The 13,327-nt window shown below is 50.5% G+C and overlaps 6 protein-coding genes across 6 annotated transcripts; 4 read left to right on the top strand and 2 right to left on the bottom strand.

The window, feature by feature from the left end:
- Window positions 1–689: 689 nt before the first annotated feature.
- On the bottom strand, window positions 690–2,229 carry BGZ61DRAFT_454773 (uncharacterized protein). The gene has a single exon (XM_046246273.1). It carries the CDS (start codon window positions 2,187–2,189, stop codon window positions 1,104–1,106), a length of 1,086 nt encoding a protein of 361 aa, XP_046102137.1. The 5' UTR covers window positions 2,190–2,229; the 3' UTR covers window positions 690–1,103.
- An 847-nt stretch (window positions 2,230–3,076) lies between these two features.
- On the top strand, window positions 3,077–4,746 carry BGZ61DRAFT_589732 (uncharacterized protein). The gene is made up of 2 exons (XM_046256594.1): window positions 3,077–3,173; window positions 3,223–4,746. The coding sequence occupies exons 1-2, from the start codon at window positions 3,132–3,134 to the stop codon at window positions 4,600–4,602; spliced, it is 1,422 nt and encodes a 473-aa protein (XP_046102136.1). The 5' UTR covers window positions 3,077–3,131; the 3' UTR covers window positions 4,603–4,746.
- Window positions 4,747–5,712: 966 nt separating this feature from the next.
- On the top strand, window positions 5,713–6,627 carry BGZ61DRAFT_534138 (RmlC-like cupin domain-containing protein; the record flags this gene model as incomplete). The annotated part of the gene is made up of 1 exon (XM_046254104.1): window positions 5,713–6,627. The coding sequence occupies one exon, from the start codon at window positions 5,713–5,715 to the stop codon at window positions 6,625–6,627; it is 915 nt and encodes a 304-aa protein (XP_046102135.1).
- Window positions 6,628–6,821: 194 nt separating this feature from the next.
- On the bottom strand, window positions 6,822–8,045 carry BGZ61DRAFT_534137 (uncharacterized protein; the record flags this gene model as incomplete). Its single annotated transcript, XM_046254103.1, has 1 exon — window positions 6,822–8,045. One exon carries the CDS (start codon window positions 8,043–8,045, stop codon window positions 6,822–6,824), a length of 1,224 nt encoding a protein of 407 aa, XP_046102134.1.
- A 505-nt stretch (window positions 8,046–8,550) lies between these two features.
- On the top strand, window positions 8,551–10,368 carry BGZ61DRAFT_495245 (major facilitator superfamily domain-containing protein; the record flags this gene model as incomplete). The annotated part of the gene is made up of 5 exons (XM_046250849.1): window positions 8,551–8,575; window positions 8,716–9,351; window positions 9,405–9,911; window positions 9,975–10,139; window positions 10,193–10,368. The coding sequence occupies 5 exons, from the start codon at window positions 8,551–8,553 to the stop codon at window positions 10,366–10,368; spliced, it is 1,509 nt and encodes a 502-aa protein (XP_046102133.1).
- An 880-nt stretch (window positions 10,369–11,248) lies between these two features.
- BGZ61DRAFT_519255 (uncharacterized protein) lies at window positions 11,249–13,320 on the top strand. The gene is made up of 5 exons (XM_046252390.1): window positions 11,249–11,522; window positions 11,586–11,852; window positions 11,903–12,343; window positions 12,398–12,621; window positions 12,673–13,320. The coding sequence occupies exons 1-5, from the start codon at window positions 11,278–11,280 to the stop codon at window positions 13,221–13,223; spliced, it is 1,728 nt and encodes a 575-aa protein (XP_046102132.1). The 5' UTR covers window positions 11,249–11,277; the 3' UTR covers window positions 13,224–13,320.
- The last annotated feature ends 7 nt before the right edge of the window (window positions 13,321–13,327 follow it).

Raw genomic sequence — 13,327 nt, 5'->3', positions numbered from 1 at the left:
GGCAACTAGCGGAATCTTGTTATCTAATACTTTCTATTGCGGCTGCCTCACTTCTAAACTTGACGCTTGCTTTCCCGCACTCATACCCATTCACTACCTAGTCAGCCCTACGCCTAAGTACAGCGACGCACTCAAGTCGCTTCTCGTCGGGGCAGACCCCAAGGCAGCCCCAAGGCAGATTCGCATCTTTCCATGCCACATTCTCTACCACCTCATCTGGAACAAGTTTCCTTTCGTCGGTACATCACTTCACTGCGCTGTTCTGGGTGATAGCAAGGTGACGGCTAAGTTGCCGGTGCAGCATGGTGTCAGAACTGACATGCTTGACGTGCTGAGACAATGTCCATGTTCTCTTGCAGCTGCACGTAGAAAAGCATCGGTTCCGAACTTCCGACATCCGCCAACTGCGTTCCAGGTCGCTTGTGGCCACGGATTCTGACACATTGTCAAAGAGCTCTGCAAAGAGTCCCCAACTCTGACTTCTTCCAAGAGCACCAATAGCACTACGGGCCTGCACTTGGCCTGCAGTTTTGGCCTCCACGAAACTGTCAAATTGTTCGTCGGCTTGGAATTGGCCGACCAGCATTTCGTGGCCGAAAACAAAAAAACATCTGCTCTTCATCACGCAGTAGAGACATCCAAAGACCAGTCTGTGGTGCAGTTGCTTCTCAAGACTACAGCTAAGAAATATCAACTTAAAATTGCCGTTCTTGACGGTGCCATGTCTATTCCCTGGTGCACCGAGGGTTTGGTGAGACTGCTTCTTAGCGGTCTAGAAAGTACGTATCGAAAGTGTCCAAGGAGGAACGGACCACGAGTCTCGCTCGTGCAGCAATCACATATCCCTCTACCAGCTCAGATGCGTTCACGGCAGTCTCAAAATACTCTACGCTCGATGTGATATTCCTCATTGCCGCAGCGGAATTGGGAGGCTCATTGGCAGGGCATCGTCACGTTTCAATGCGGCAACGGCAATACAGTTCGGACTTGGTCATATTTCCTCTTTTTCAAAGTCATGTATCAAAGACAGCAAAAATCACCAACTTGGACGACCTGTCAATGGTTTTAGGCGCCGATAGCTCATGTGACTAGCCGCCGATAAATCAGACAGAGTAAGGGAACGGTGCAGAAACATCATCCCCCTCCGTTTGCTTCCTGTCCCGAAGCTTGTACCAACAGATCGAAAATGTCGGTCGGCAGATCATTTTCAGCACAAGGTCTCTGGTCAAGGGCTCATCTGGATCATATTCCCCCATTGTGTGACCCATGAGCGGCCGGACATCGTGGCGACAGTACGTGCAGAGGGCTTCGACATGCATCGGCGCCAACGGCTTCTTATCACGGCGCACGACAATGACACTCCCTACGTTGTTTTGCCACTGCCAGCCTGCCCAGGACCAACCAGGACCTGATGGGTAGCTGTCCGCCTTGGAATCGCAGCACAAGTGCAGGAATGTGGCATCTTGGTTGTTGCACGGGCTCTGGTTGCCGAAATCAGGCAACCTCTTCTCTCTTGCCCATCGTAGACTGACGGGACAACGGCGTGTTAGAAGAGGAAGACCAATGCGGTCTGCAATGTCGGAGGTGTCATGCCAGAAGTCATTGAAGACGGAGTCTGTGGAGGGGACATCTACCGGCTCAAAGTGTGGTTTGCCGAGGACCTGGCGATCACCGAGGCAGTTGATTCTGATCCCCTTAACAACCTTCTCAGTAGAGCTCATTCCCGAGTCAGGAATATCCAGCGACCAGCGACCATATGAGATCAGGTAGTCAGCAATATACCGGAAGTCGTTCATATCGAGGTCTCGACATTGGAGAGGGTCGATGCCCTGCCCTTTCTTTCCGACAACGATGATGGGACCCCGCCAATCATGAGACTGGCCTGGCAACGTCGTAAGAACAGCTGCAGCGCTTCTGTTTGGCATTGAACCATCAACCAGGAAGCCGTCGCGATAGCAAATGTTGATGGTATCTGGAAGGATTCTTTGCAGGACAGCGTCCGTCTGTATTGGAACGCTCTCGGGCCAAGAATCAGGGCCAAGGAACAGCTCCATATCTGGATCCTGCCATTTGATACCGTCATCCTCGTCATCATGCCATGGACAGTCGAGCCAAACGGCCTGTGGCTTGGGTCGATCCTGGGGAAAGAAGATGCCTCGGAAGTGAGTCTCGGATGGGCGAGCCGACATGTCGAAGCTGGAGAACGATGCACAGAGGAGTTTGTGGACGGGCCAGTCATCGAGCTGGCATTCCTTGGAGCAATAGTGGGAAGATTTGCAGCGAGCGCAGGCACGGGCGCCTGGTGTCTCGCATATAGTGCAGTGACCTGTGCTGGAGCTGGCCATGGCGAAGGTTTGATACGAATAATGATCCGAGTGTGTGTAGAGAGAGAGAGAGAGAGAAAAAGACAGCAAGTGTGAAGGGTTGCAGATATGCCCAACGCCTGAGCCTTGGGCCCCGCGACGTTACTTTTTCTATTTGGAGGGCCTCCCGCAGTTGTTTTGCCCCGTTGATTGGAGCGCTAGAAGCTACGTCTCGCTCCGACCAAGTGACCAATTATAAGCCAAAGAATTCAACCATCACTTCGTCATTTCCACCATCTTGCATGGGAGCTCTACGGCTCTGTAATGAAGTCACCAAGCACCTGGCTCGGCAAGCTTTCAAGTAGGCCATCTACAAGAAAAAGAGTCACCAGCCGCTCTTCCATACCATAAGGTAGACACACTGTCCAAAGAATAATTCAGCCCCGAAGTCAGAAAGCGATAACAGAACACCAGCTGTATGAATCAAGCCGTGCATTGCAATTCCAGGACTGGTTGAGCCCAGGTTTGGTCAGCAAGATAGTTGGGGAAAGAATGACCCAGGAACGTTATAGTAATAAGCCATAACTTAGGTCAATAAAAGGAGCAGGCAGTCCTGCGGGCTCAATCTCATCTCCTGTCCAGCGAAGAGTGCAAAAGATCGCCGAGTGAGAGGGAGATGAAATGGGTAGAGCGTGTTTTGGCGCCACAGTCACGTGATGGATTTGATTACTTGTTCCAGCCCAGCCCAACTTCTCGCAAGTGTCCTTTCCTCTCGCATATCACGACCTATTTTCAATCCAACAATTGACCAAGTCGACGAACGATCCCATGGCCACACTTCTGAGGCTCCCACCCGAGGTGCTGCAACAGGTAAACGCCGTAACACCCAAGATTCTGACCCTATCGCTGACTGATCTAGATCCCGTTGCACGTCCACGATGGTGTTCCAATATACCCTTTTAGTGGACACCAACCGCGGCCGGGCCGGTACGAACTGAAAGCTATGAACCATCGGGCAAACTTGACTTGTTTGCGTTTAGTTAACCGGCGGTTTCATCAACTGGTCACGCCATTACTGTTCCAGCATGCCGTCATCAGTGCTAAAAGTGGCACAAAGCGTCTCCAACAATTATCAAGGGTTCCTTTACTCAGTCGACTGGTCCGTCGCCTAGAGATCTGCGTCGACGTCGAGTCTGTGGATGACTATGAGCGTATTCCAGACCGGGAGGGGGATGAACCCAAGAATCTAGCATATCTCGACCGACTAGCCATCGTCATTCATAGTACCTTGCCGAGGTTCTCTAACCTCGAAGTCTTGAAGCTCAACTTGGTGGAAATCCCGTATCGAATCGAATGGGACTATGAGGATCCGGAGAGCTTCAGCTGGAAGCAGGACACGGCAAATCTCTTCGAATCGCTCGCTACAGCTATGCGCACATCTCAGCTCGACAAGCTAAATGAGGTCGACCTTTCACTACCACTGGCATACGACTTTGGTCACTTTTTGAACCATGACACCAACAAAGATGGCGAAAACCACGACACAAAAGGGCACTCAATGGCGGCTCTGTTTCAACGACTCAAATATCTCAAACTTCGCTGCGGGCTAAGTACCGACGATGGCGGGGGCATAGAACTCCGCCATCTGCAACCAAATGAAGAGTACAATGAAAACATCCGACAAGTACTGGCGCTTGCACCGAATATACACTCTCTGAAGGTCACGGGCTCGGGCAGCCTAATACTCGATCAGCCAGAACTATCTCCCTTACATTTGCGATCCTTGACTCTAAAAAGCATGTCGATACCCGGGAATCCCCTCATTCCGCTTATCCAGCAATCCACGGCACTCAGCGACGTCGTTCTAGAGCGCGTACATCTCGAGTCTGGCAGATGGAAGGACGTCCTCTTGGCGATGAGCCAGTCATCGATTATTTCCTTCCACATTGAGTCGTGCGGCTATGAGGCGGAGGGAGAGAGCGGGGTCTTTCAACCAAAGGATCAACTCTTGCCCTCCACCGATGTATACATAGAGACCACCGAAGCGGACGATCTCGCTGCTTGCGAGGCGGTGTTTGCGCGCATGCTGGAGAATAGACGTCAGAAGTACGGGAGTGAATATGACGAGCAGGCGGACTGGGAGCGCATGAGAATCGAAGCAGAGGAGGCAAGAGTGAAAGGGAGAATGCTTCTTGAGCATTTGAGAACCATCTATGCTCACCAGGTGGCTGAGTATGGCTCTTCACATGATGAGATGACTGATGAGATGACTGATACCGAGGAATCTGACAGTGAGTAGATTGCCTCAGGTTAAGGTGTATATAATCAGAGCGTAGATGCCATTCATCCTCGCTTTGGGGGTAGGGCATAATAATCCGAGTCAACCCGCCAGGGCAGCACTTCTGGAACACTAAACATTCTATTATTATGCACTGCTATTAGTATTATACTGTTTTTCGGTGTCCTTACAGGCTTGCTGAACCCGATGCAGTTCAGGAGGCTGGAATTCAGCAGGATTCTCGTTGAGCACTACTATGAGATAGTCAAGTTTCGAGCAAGCAAAAAGCGGGCGAATGAGAAGAGACGCGAACCAGCAAATGGTAGCAGCGGCGGGATGGCGAAGATGAGAAGCTGAAGGTGGGCATCTTTTACTGCGGTGCGCCTGTCGTGGACAAGATACTAGCCGATAAGTGCAGGGAGTTGACGACTAGAGCCGACATGATGGAAGCAACATCGAGTATCACTTTAAGATGGTAGTTTGTAGTTAAAACGTCGAGAATGTTTAGTTAGGATTTGGGAACACGGCTTGTCGGGTATAATTAAAATCTGCTGTGTACCCCGTTGTTATTTACATCTTGACCCAGAGACACCAATTCTGTTGCGACAGGTCGGGTTTGCGATTGCATCAACTGGCTAGGATATGCGTTGCTTAATCAATTAGGATTAGTTTCATTGGTTGACATCAAGGTCAGGTCCAGTACCTCCAAAAGAGAACTGTCAGTGATAGCAACAAGGTAGATGGAGGAAATTTAGGTTGGAGGCATTGCCGGATCGAGTCCCAATGTGGCAAAAATCCCAAGTAAATCCCATGCCGCGCGGTTAATCGACGCTAGTTGGGATCCATTGCACCCCAGCCTAATATGAATACGCGCGCGCGGATCCGTCAGCATTTATCAGCTTCATTTCAAAGCGCCGATGATACTCAGCTACCAAGAGGGTCGGTTGTTGAATCAAATCGAATATATATAGAATAGATTCATCTGCTACCAGGACTTTGCGGCGAACCATCACGATCGCCTAAACATTGCATCCTGACCAACTTTCATCTTCAACGCATTCCAACTTGCGCTTTTCTTTCCCCAGCCTTTGCGACTAAACCAGCAACCCTTGTCCAACAAAGCAACCAGCCATGCCGCAGCTAAGAGCAATCAGAACCATCTTTGCTGCAGCAGAACAATCAGAGGGCGCTGGTGCCCGAGTTCGCCGTTCAATCGGCAGCAGAAGCATGCGCAACTTCTCGCCCTTTCTGATGCTCGACCACATGGGCGAAAATAACGGCGCAGGCTTCCCGGACCATCCGCACCGAGGCCAAGAAACGGTGACGTATATTCTGAAGGGATCCGCCGAGCACGAGGACTTTCTCGGAAACAAGGGCGTGCTGCATGCTGGCGATTTGCAGTTCATGACGGCAGGACGAGGCATCATGCATTCCGAGCAGCCCTTGGCAGATGCCGATGGAAGCCCCGGGGCCGGGTTCCAGTTATGGGTCGATCTCCCAAAGCATCTGAAAATGTGTGAGCCGAGATACCGAGATCTGAGAGCACACGAAATCCCCATTGTACGCCTCGACAATGATAGAGTACTAGTCAAGGTTATCTCGGGCAGATCTGGTGGTGTCGAAAGCGTCAAAGACTTGGCATACACCCCCGTGTGGTATCTGGATGTTGAGATCCAGCCGGGCGGCAAACTCGTCCAGCCTGTACCCAAAGACTGGAACGCCTTCTCCTACGTTTTTGAAGGCCACGTCGACTTTGTGACCCCAAACGACATCTCGACAAGGGCTGAGACGTACGACGCAGTCATATTCAAGCCCGGAGGGGACGCCGTAAGCGTCCAAGTTCCGGAAGACGCACAGGGTAGTGCGCGCTTGCTTCTCGTGGCGGGTCAAATATTGGACCAGCCGATTGTTCAACATGGACCGTTTGTAGTGACTAGCGCGGAGGAAGTACAGCAAGCATTTGAGGATTTTTACCGTAGTAAAAATGGATTCGAAAGGGCCAAGGGATGGCAAAGTGAGAATATGAGGCGGAGAATGAGTATTTAAAAGAATGTCGATAGAAATGCACACACTGTTTGCCAGGCACCAAGACAGCTGCGTGCTGAGAGGGATTCGCATTTTTTACACAGCGACTCACCGGTGCGGCTAATGGACTAAGTCATTAAATAAGAAATGAGGCATCTTCCGTTCCCTCAAACTGAGGCATAGCTGGCTATCAAACCCCCAACTTGTGCGAACCGCTATTTCCTCTGCAGAGTTACATACCTCCATATTCTCCCCATCACCGTCCGGCTATCCGACACAGCCTGTCCGTCTTCTACAATCCCTAGCTTTTCTCGCAACCACGGAATCTCCTCTAGTGAGTATCGATATGCCCGAAACAAGGCGTTGGACTCTCCCGGAAACAGCTTCCGCGTCGGTTCATCCGGATAAGCGGCGAAGTGGGGATTGACAAATTCCCAACAGATGTACCCGTCCTGCGTCACTTCAAACAGACGCCCGAAGCCGCTCTCGCAGACCAAGGTATTCCCGTTGGCGAGTCTCTGCGCGCTGCCCATGAAGGGCGTGAAAAAGTACAGCATCTGCGAGCGGTCTCGATACTCCCACACAATCTGCTTGGTCGCGCGGTCGACCTCGATGACACGCGAATACGTGATGGACTCGCCGCTGCGAAACGCACCGTTGTCGAAGATCAAGATGTTGCCGTTCTCCAGCTCCGTGGCGTTGTGCTGCTGCGCCAGCACCGTCGAGTCGAGCTTCCACACAATGTCGCCGGTGGCCTTCTCGATGATGATGACGGCTGACACAGACCGCATCGACGCGAGAATGTGCTTGCCGTCGCGCATGGGAAAGACGGCGTTGATGAGCGGATAGTGCTCCCGCGTGTAGTGTGGCTGCAGGGGGAATTCGTCGCGGGGGAGGCGATCCGATACTTTCCATTGCCAGAGCAGTTTGCCGTGCTCATCGACTTCATTTATCGTGTCCGCATAGGTTATTCCGTCGACATCCGTGTCGGGAACTCCGCCCAGGACCTTTGCTGAATCGGCAAGGGAGAGCGCCTCAAGGCTGGCGTACAAGATGCGACCATCACCATAATGATATTGGTCATGGTGACCCAGAGGATCGGTGAACTGGCGTACTACTTTGCCGCTGGGGTCCAGCTCACTCATGACGCCTCCGCCGTACTTGTGGAAGAACGGGAACGGGTACGAGCCCCCGTTGTTGGTATTGTCGTCGGATGCTGGACGGAGCGTGTTGACGGCAAGGTTCCCGTTCTTCAGGATTCTAGCGTGTCGGCCAATTCTTCCTGGGAGCTTCCACGAGTGCACTTCTCTTCCGTTGATATCTATCAAATGGGCCGTGTCGCTGGTCAGAGGACAGAAGAGGGTGTAGCCCCCGAAGGATCGCTCTTTGTCGACACCTGTCAGGCCAACGCCTCTTCTCTTCAGAGTGTTTTGCTCCATTTCGACACTGCAATGCGGGACTCTGGGAGTGTGATCCGGACTGCTATGGCTGTGAAGACCAAATTTGACAAGCTGAAGATATTTTGGTAATGGTGCGTAGTGGTGCATGGAAGGAAAAGGCTTCGTACGAACATTTTGTCTTTCTTATACACGACATCACATTTAGTATTGGAATTGTCTCTTATCCTTCTTGGGGAAAATCATGTCCACTAAATCCTATCCGCATCCACAACACCAGGCTTATCAACACGCTAGAGTTGGCCTCTCTTCGCATCCGTCGGCATGCCGGCGGCTTCCCGAAGAGACCCGCCGGCTTACCTACGGCATGGCGCTGCACTAATGACGTTCTGAGAAAGATACCCTATCGCCGACGGCGCCACTGGGAAGGCTATTCTTACTATAGGTCAATGGCTATCATCAAACCATTGTCGCTGATATGTTATCATCAATAGCTCAGATATCGAGCTATCACCTCATCCAACGCGATGCTCTCACCTTCGCTGCGATGGTATGTATAAATCCAGCGACAAGTCCGGTTGGAAGACGAGACCCAAGGTAGAACCAGTACAGAGGGTAGGCAGAAGACCTGGAAGCAACAAGCTGCAAAAATCATCCAGACATTCAACAACCCTCAGCTTGTTTACAATGGGATCCTTTTCCAAATCAACAGCTCGGGTCGAGCAGCGAAACGCCGATCTAACAAATAACGCTATCCCGGATGTAGCAATCGACGTCCCTGGCTACGACTCCAGCTTGCAGTTCACCCCTAATGAGGAGAGGAAAGCGTTGCTCAAAGTTGACTTGCTCATCTTGCCCTGCATCGTGCTTTGTTTCTGCTTCCTCCAATTCGACCGCACCAACATCAGCAATGCCCTGACCGACACCCTGAGACAGGACATCAACGTCGAAAACACCAACATCAACCTGGCGCAGACTCTCTTCACCGTCGGCTTCGTCATCACCGAGTTGCCCTTCAACGTCATCAGCAAGCGCATAGGTCCTGAACGGTTTCTGCCCATAACCATGTTTCTGTGGGGAACTGTGACCTGGTGCCAGATCTTCCTCAAGAATGCATCCGGACTTTGTGCCAGCAGATTCTTTCTGGGAGCTCTCGAAGGCGGTTACATCCCGGGATTCGCCCTCTACATCTCGCAGTACTACACCAACCAGGAGCTCGGACTGCGCTATGCTATATTCTGGGCTTCAAACAGCATCGCGGGCGCACTTGGTGGCCCTTTGGCCATTGGACTGCTGTCGCTTCGAGGACGAGGGGGGTTAGCTGGGTGGCAGTGGCTGTTCCTCGTTGGTATGTTCAAATTCTCTACTCCGTTCCTCCGCCTCACGACTAACAATATTCAGAGGGTATCTTGACGTGCGTCCTCGCCGTCGCCGCGTACTTGTACCTTCCCCACAACTCCGCGTCACCAAAACGCATCTTCGGAATGTCGTTCAACATGTTCAGCCAACGAGAGGCATCCATCATAGTCACGCGTGTCATCCGTAACGATCCCACCAAGGCCTCAAGATCCAGAGAGCCCGTTTCGATTTCTCACATACTCGAGACGTTCGCGGATTGGCGGTTATACGGCCATCTCATAGCCGGATTGCTGACCATGGTCATGATTGCACCGATGAACACGTATGCGCCCTCCATCATCAAGGCCCTCGGATTCACTTCCCTGCAGGCGAATGGCCTCAACTCGGTGGGCAGCGTCTGCGCCTTGATATGGTCTCTCTCTCTGGCCTTCAGCAGTGACAGGTTTCGCGAGCGTGGCTTCCACATCGCTCTAGGGTATTTATTTGCGGGAGCTGGTTTGCTTTGGCTGGCACTAGCACCAACCCACGTTGGGAAATGGGGTCTCTACGGTAGGTCACACCAATTTACATGACTTCCAATGTCTATTCACAAAGCTAACTCACTGCGAATAGGTGGTGTTGTTTGGACCCAAATGAGCATGGGATGTGCCCAGGCCATCAATGCAGCCTGGCTCACTGCCAAGATGGAAGACCACAAGCGCCCCATCGCTCTGGCGGCCTATGTCATGAGCATTCAGCTTGCTAATTTTCCAGGGAATCAGTTATTCCGAACACAAGGTACGCATTCAAGGCGCGTGGCATGTACTATTAGCTAACTCTTTTCGATTCAGATGCGCCTCGATACAAACGTGGGTTTTTAATTGCTGCTGCCTGCGTTATTTCTGGCGCAGTCGTGATTTTGATCTGGAAGCTGTTGTACCGCCTGTTTGATCATGGCGACGGTGGTGTTGAGGCCAGGAGATCGACAGTGGCCGAGGAGCAGGAAACAGTCGAGTCTAAAGCATAATGTGAAACTCCGACCGCTTATATTGGATTCAGATACCAAGTCTGATGAGGTAGAGCTCTTTGGATGAATTCGCTCCGTTTTCTATCCGACGGGACCACCGTCACGGTCTGAAAGTTGGCAGATGAAGGGCTACTAGGGAGTGTTAGAAAGATAAGCAGAGACGTGATAGCGTTTTTGTATTCTGAAAATTGCGTTCCTTCTTCTGTTCTTATCTAAGCTCAATTTGGTACATGCTCGTTTGTCGTCGGTGAAGAAATGTTCCCCTGTCTGTAATCGTAACCAGCCCGGCGATTACGTGCTGAATATGTTATCAGCGGTGCTATCAATGCAAATCACTTCAAATTAAACCAAATTAAATCATTTCAAATTTTAGAATTCCTACTAATTTAACTAAAATCATTCAGATTTAGAAATGAATTATTGGACTATTAATTAATTATCTACTATAGGGTAGGGAGGATAATAATCTGTAGTATTTCTTGGGAAATATCTAGTTAACTCCCACTATTTCTAATTTTCTTGCTGACCAGGAGCTTAGGATTAATACAGCTTAATTGTCCTTTAAAACACATCTTCAAAGATAAAAGTTATAAAGGAGACTACTAGATATGCTCTTGGATATGAGAACGGATATTTTTAGGTACGACCCATAGTAATATTGCCCGATTTGATCAAATCATCAAATCAATTCAAATCCCTCTCCTACAAGCTAAGTTTGGCATCTCGTAAGTTAAATAATGTGAAAAGTCTGCTTGATTTGAATTGATAGCAGTGTTGTTGTCATTGTTTGGCGCTTCTGGCCCACGTGACTCAAAGCACGACATTCCTTATCAAAACCTCACCATTGCGTAGATAAGTAAACAACACTAACAAATAAACGCGCTCAAAGCTTTAGATGGTAGCCACGTCATGCCTCCCTTACGATCTGGCAGAGCCTCAAAGGCGTGTGATCTGTGCCGCAAACAAAAAACTCGATGTTATGCCTCTAACGATGCAAACGGCATCTGTCTCCGATGCCAAACCTTGTCACAGCCCTGCTCTCTTATCTTTGCCGCTACCGAGAGCCGATCAGCTTCACCAGCAGGGACTCAACGACGACAGATTCTTTCGGCAGCCCCTGAAGATTCAACCCAATCAAAGTCGAGTGATGCAAGGTGTGACCAACCTCTTCCTCTGATTTAAACCGCAAGAAGAAATGACCAACCTGCCCCAACTAGGCTCGAACGACTGGAAAAAACTGTCGAGACTTTACTAGATAGACTTGACGCTCTCACTAGCATCTCGACCCGGAACGAACCGTCACCTAGACCTATCCAGTCCAGTCTTCCGTCAGAACCGAATTCAGCGCCCGTGTTCGTGATCCGAGATGCCGCCACCGATGCTGGTGTATACTCACCAGAGGTTCACGGAGTTCCAACTGCAGAACCAGATCTAATCGCTGCAGGATTCATTGCAACCTCAACTGCTCACTCTCTACTCAAATTGTCAGTTCCACCTCAGCAATGTTTGTGTAGCCGCAACTGACAGCACCTAGGTTCCGTACGCATTATGGGCGATGGGTGAGGTTCTCCGAAGAGATACCAATCGAAGATCTCGTGTCACAAGTCAGAAGGTCACCGCTGCTTCTTTGCAGTATATTTTTGATTGCGGTCAGACACACGACGCAAGAACTTGCAGACAGCCTAGCGCCCAGGCTCTTCCAGGAAGCGAAGCGCCTCGTTACCTCGTCCTTACTCGTGGTACCTCAGTCGATGGAATTTTTCCAGGCTACGCTTATACTCAGTCTTTGGTCTACGACAATTGGACAGGTGCCATTAAGCATTGACGGTTGGCTCTTGACGGGGTATGCCCTTCAACAAGGCCTGGCGAGTCCAGAATTTGCAGAGCTCCACCAGGCAAATTCGGTGTCATCACTTTCAAAGTCCACTGTCGATGCTTGTTACCTCTGGAATCATCTATGCATTGCTCATCTCCAGTCGGTATTTTGACAAAGTCTTGTCGGGAAATGGACCACTGATGCAGCTCGTAGATATTGTGTCGGCACCCGCAGACAAGCCCTGCTCAACGAAACGCAAATCAACCGCTGTCTTCGGTTTATCGATACCACAAAGGCCCCCAATTTCGAAGCTAGGATGGTGGCCGAGGTTAAGCTCTACTGGCTGATTTACGAAAAGTGTTCCGGCCCTCAGGTCAATCTTGCCGAAACGAAGCTTGCTCTGCAGTCCTGGTTGCAAGACTGGGCAGATTTATTCAGTGAGTCGATGGCAAAATAGTAATCACGATGAATCTGACTGGTTCTTGTAGATCAACCTCGCTCGCAGTTTCTCCAGATGGGTTTTCATTTTGCTCATCTTCTCGCCTACTGCCAGTCACTCAAGTCAGAAAAAGTCATGGTGGGAGACGGCTTTCTTGCGGAAATGGTGCGACTGTCTCAAACCATCATTAACCTTGCCATTGACACCACAGACGAACGTACTCGTCATCTAACCGACCATATCTATCACATTGTCACTTTCTCAACGCTGACGCTGTGCCGGCTTGTTCATACCTACGAGTCAACACTGCGTGCAGCTGATTATGATGTCGCTGGTTTGGACACTCTTATCCAGAAGCTCATCGCCTGGCTCAAATCCATCGGCCTGCCCTGTCATGCGACGCATATGCTGGGCGACATTGTCTCTGCACGTTTCAAAAAATTACGACCACACTTCAGTCCCGCCACTGGTGGCTCAACCAGTGATGACGGGGCAGTTTCTGACATTGATTATCAATTTCTGTCAGCTGACCTTGCGTTTCTAGACCCAGAGTATATCGGCGCAGACCTGTTCAATCTAGACTTCAGCTCAGGCTTATGATTTTATACGGCGACTTTGTTTGTATTGTCATTTTATGTTTCGTTACTACTTGATTTAAAGTCAAATTTGATTCGGCGCAGGCGAGATTCAGTCCCGGCCATCCA

The sequence above is a fragment of the Ilyonectria robusta genome, assembly GCF_021365365.1.
Source record: "Ilyonectria robusta strain PMI_751 chromosome Unknown BGZ61scaffold_14, whole genome shotgun sequence".
NCBI classification, from domain to species: domain Eukaryota; kingdom Fungi; phylum Ascomycota; class Sordariomycetes; order Hypocreales; family Nectriaceae; genus Ilyonectria; species Ilyonectria robusta.
This window is presented reverse-complemented; position numbering and strand designations above follow the sequence as displayed.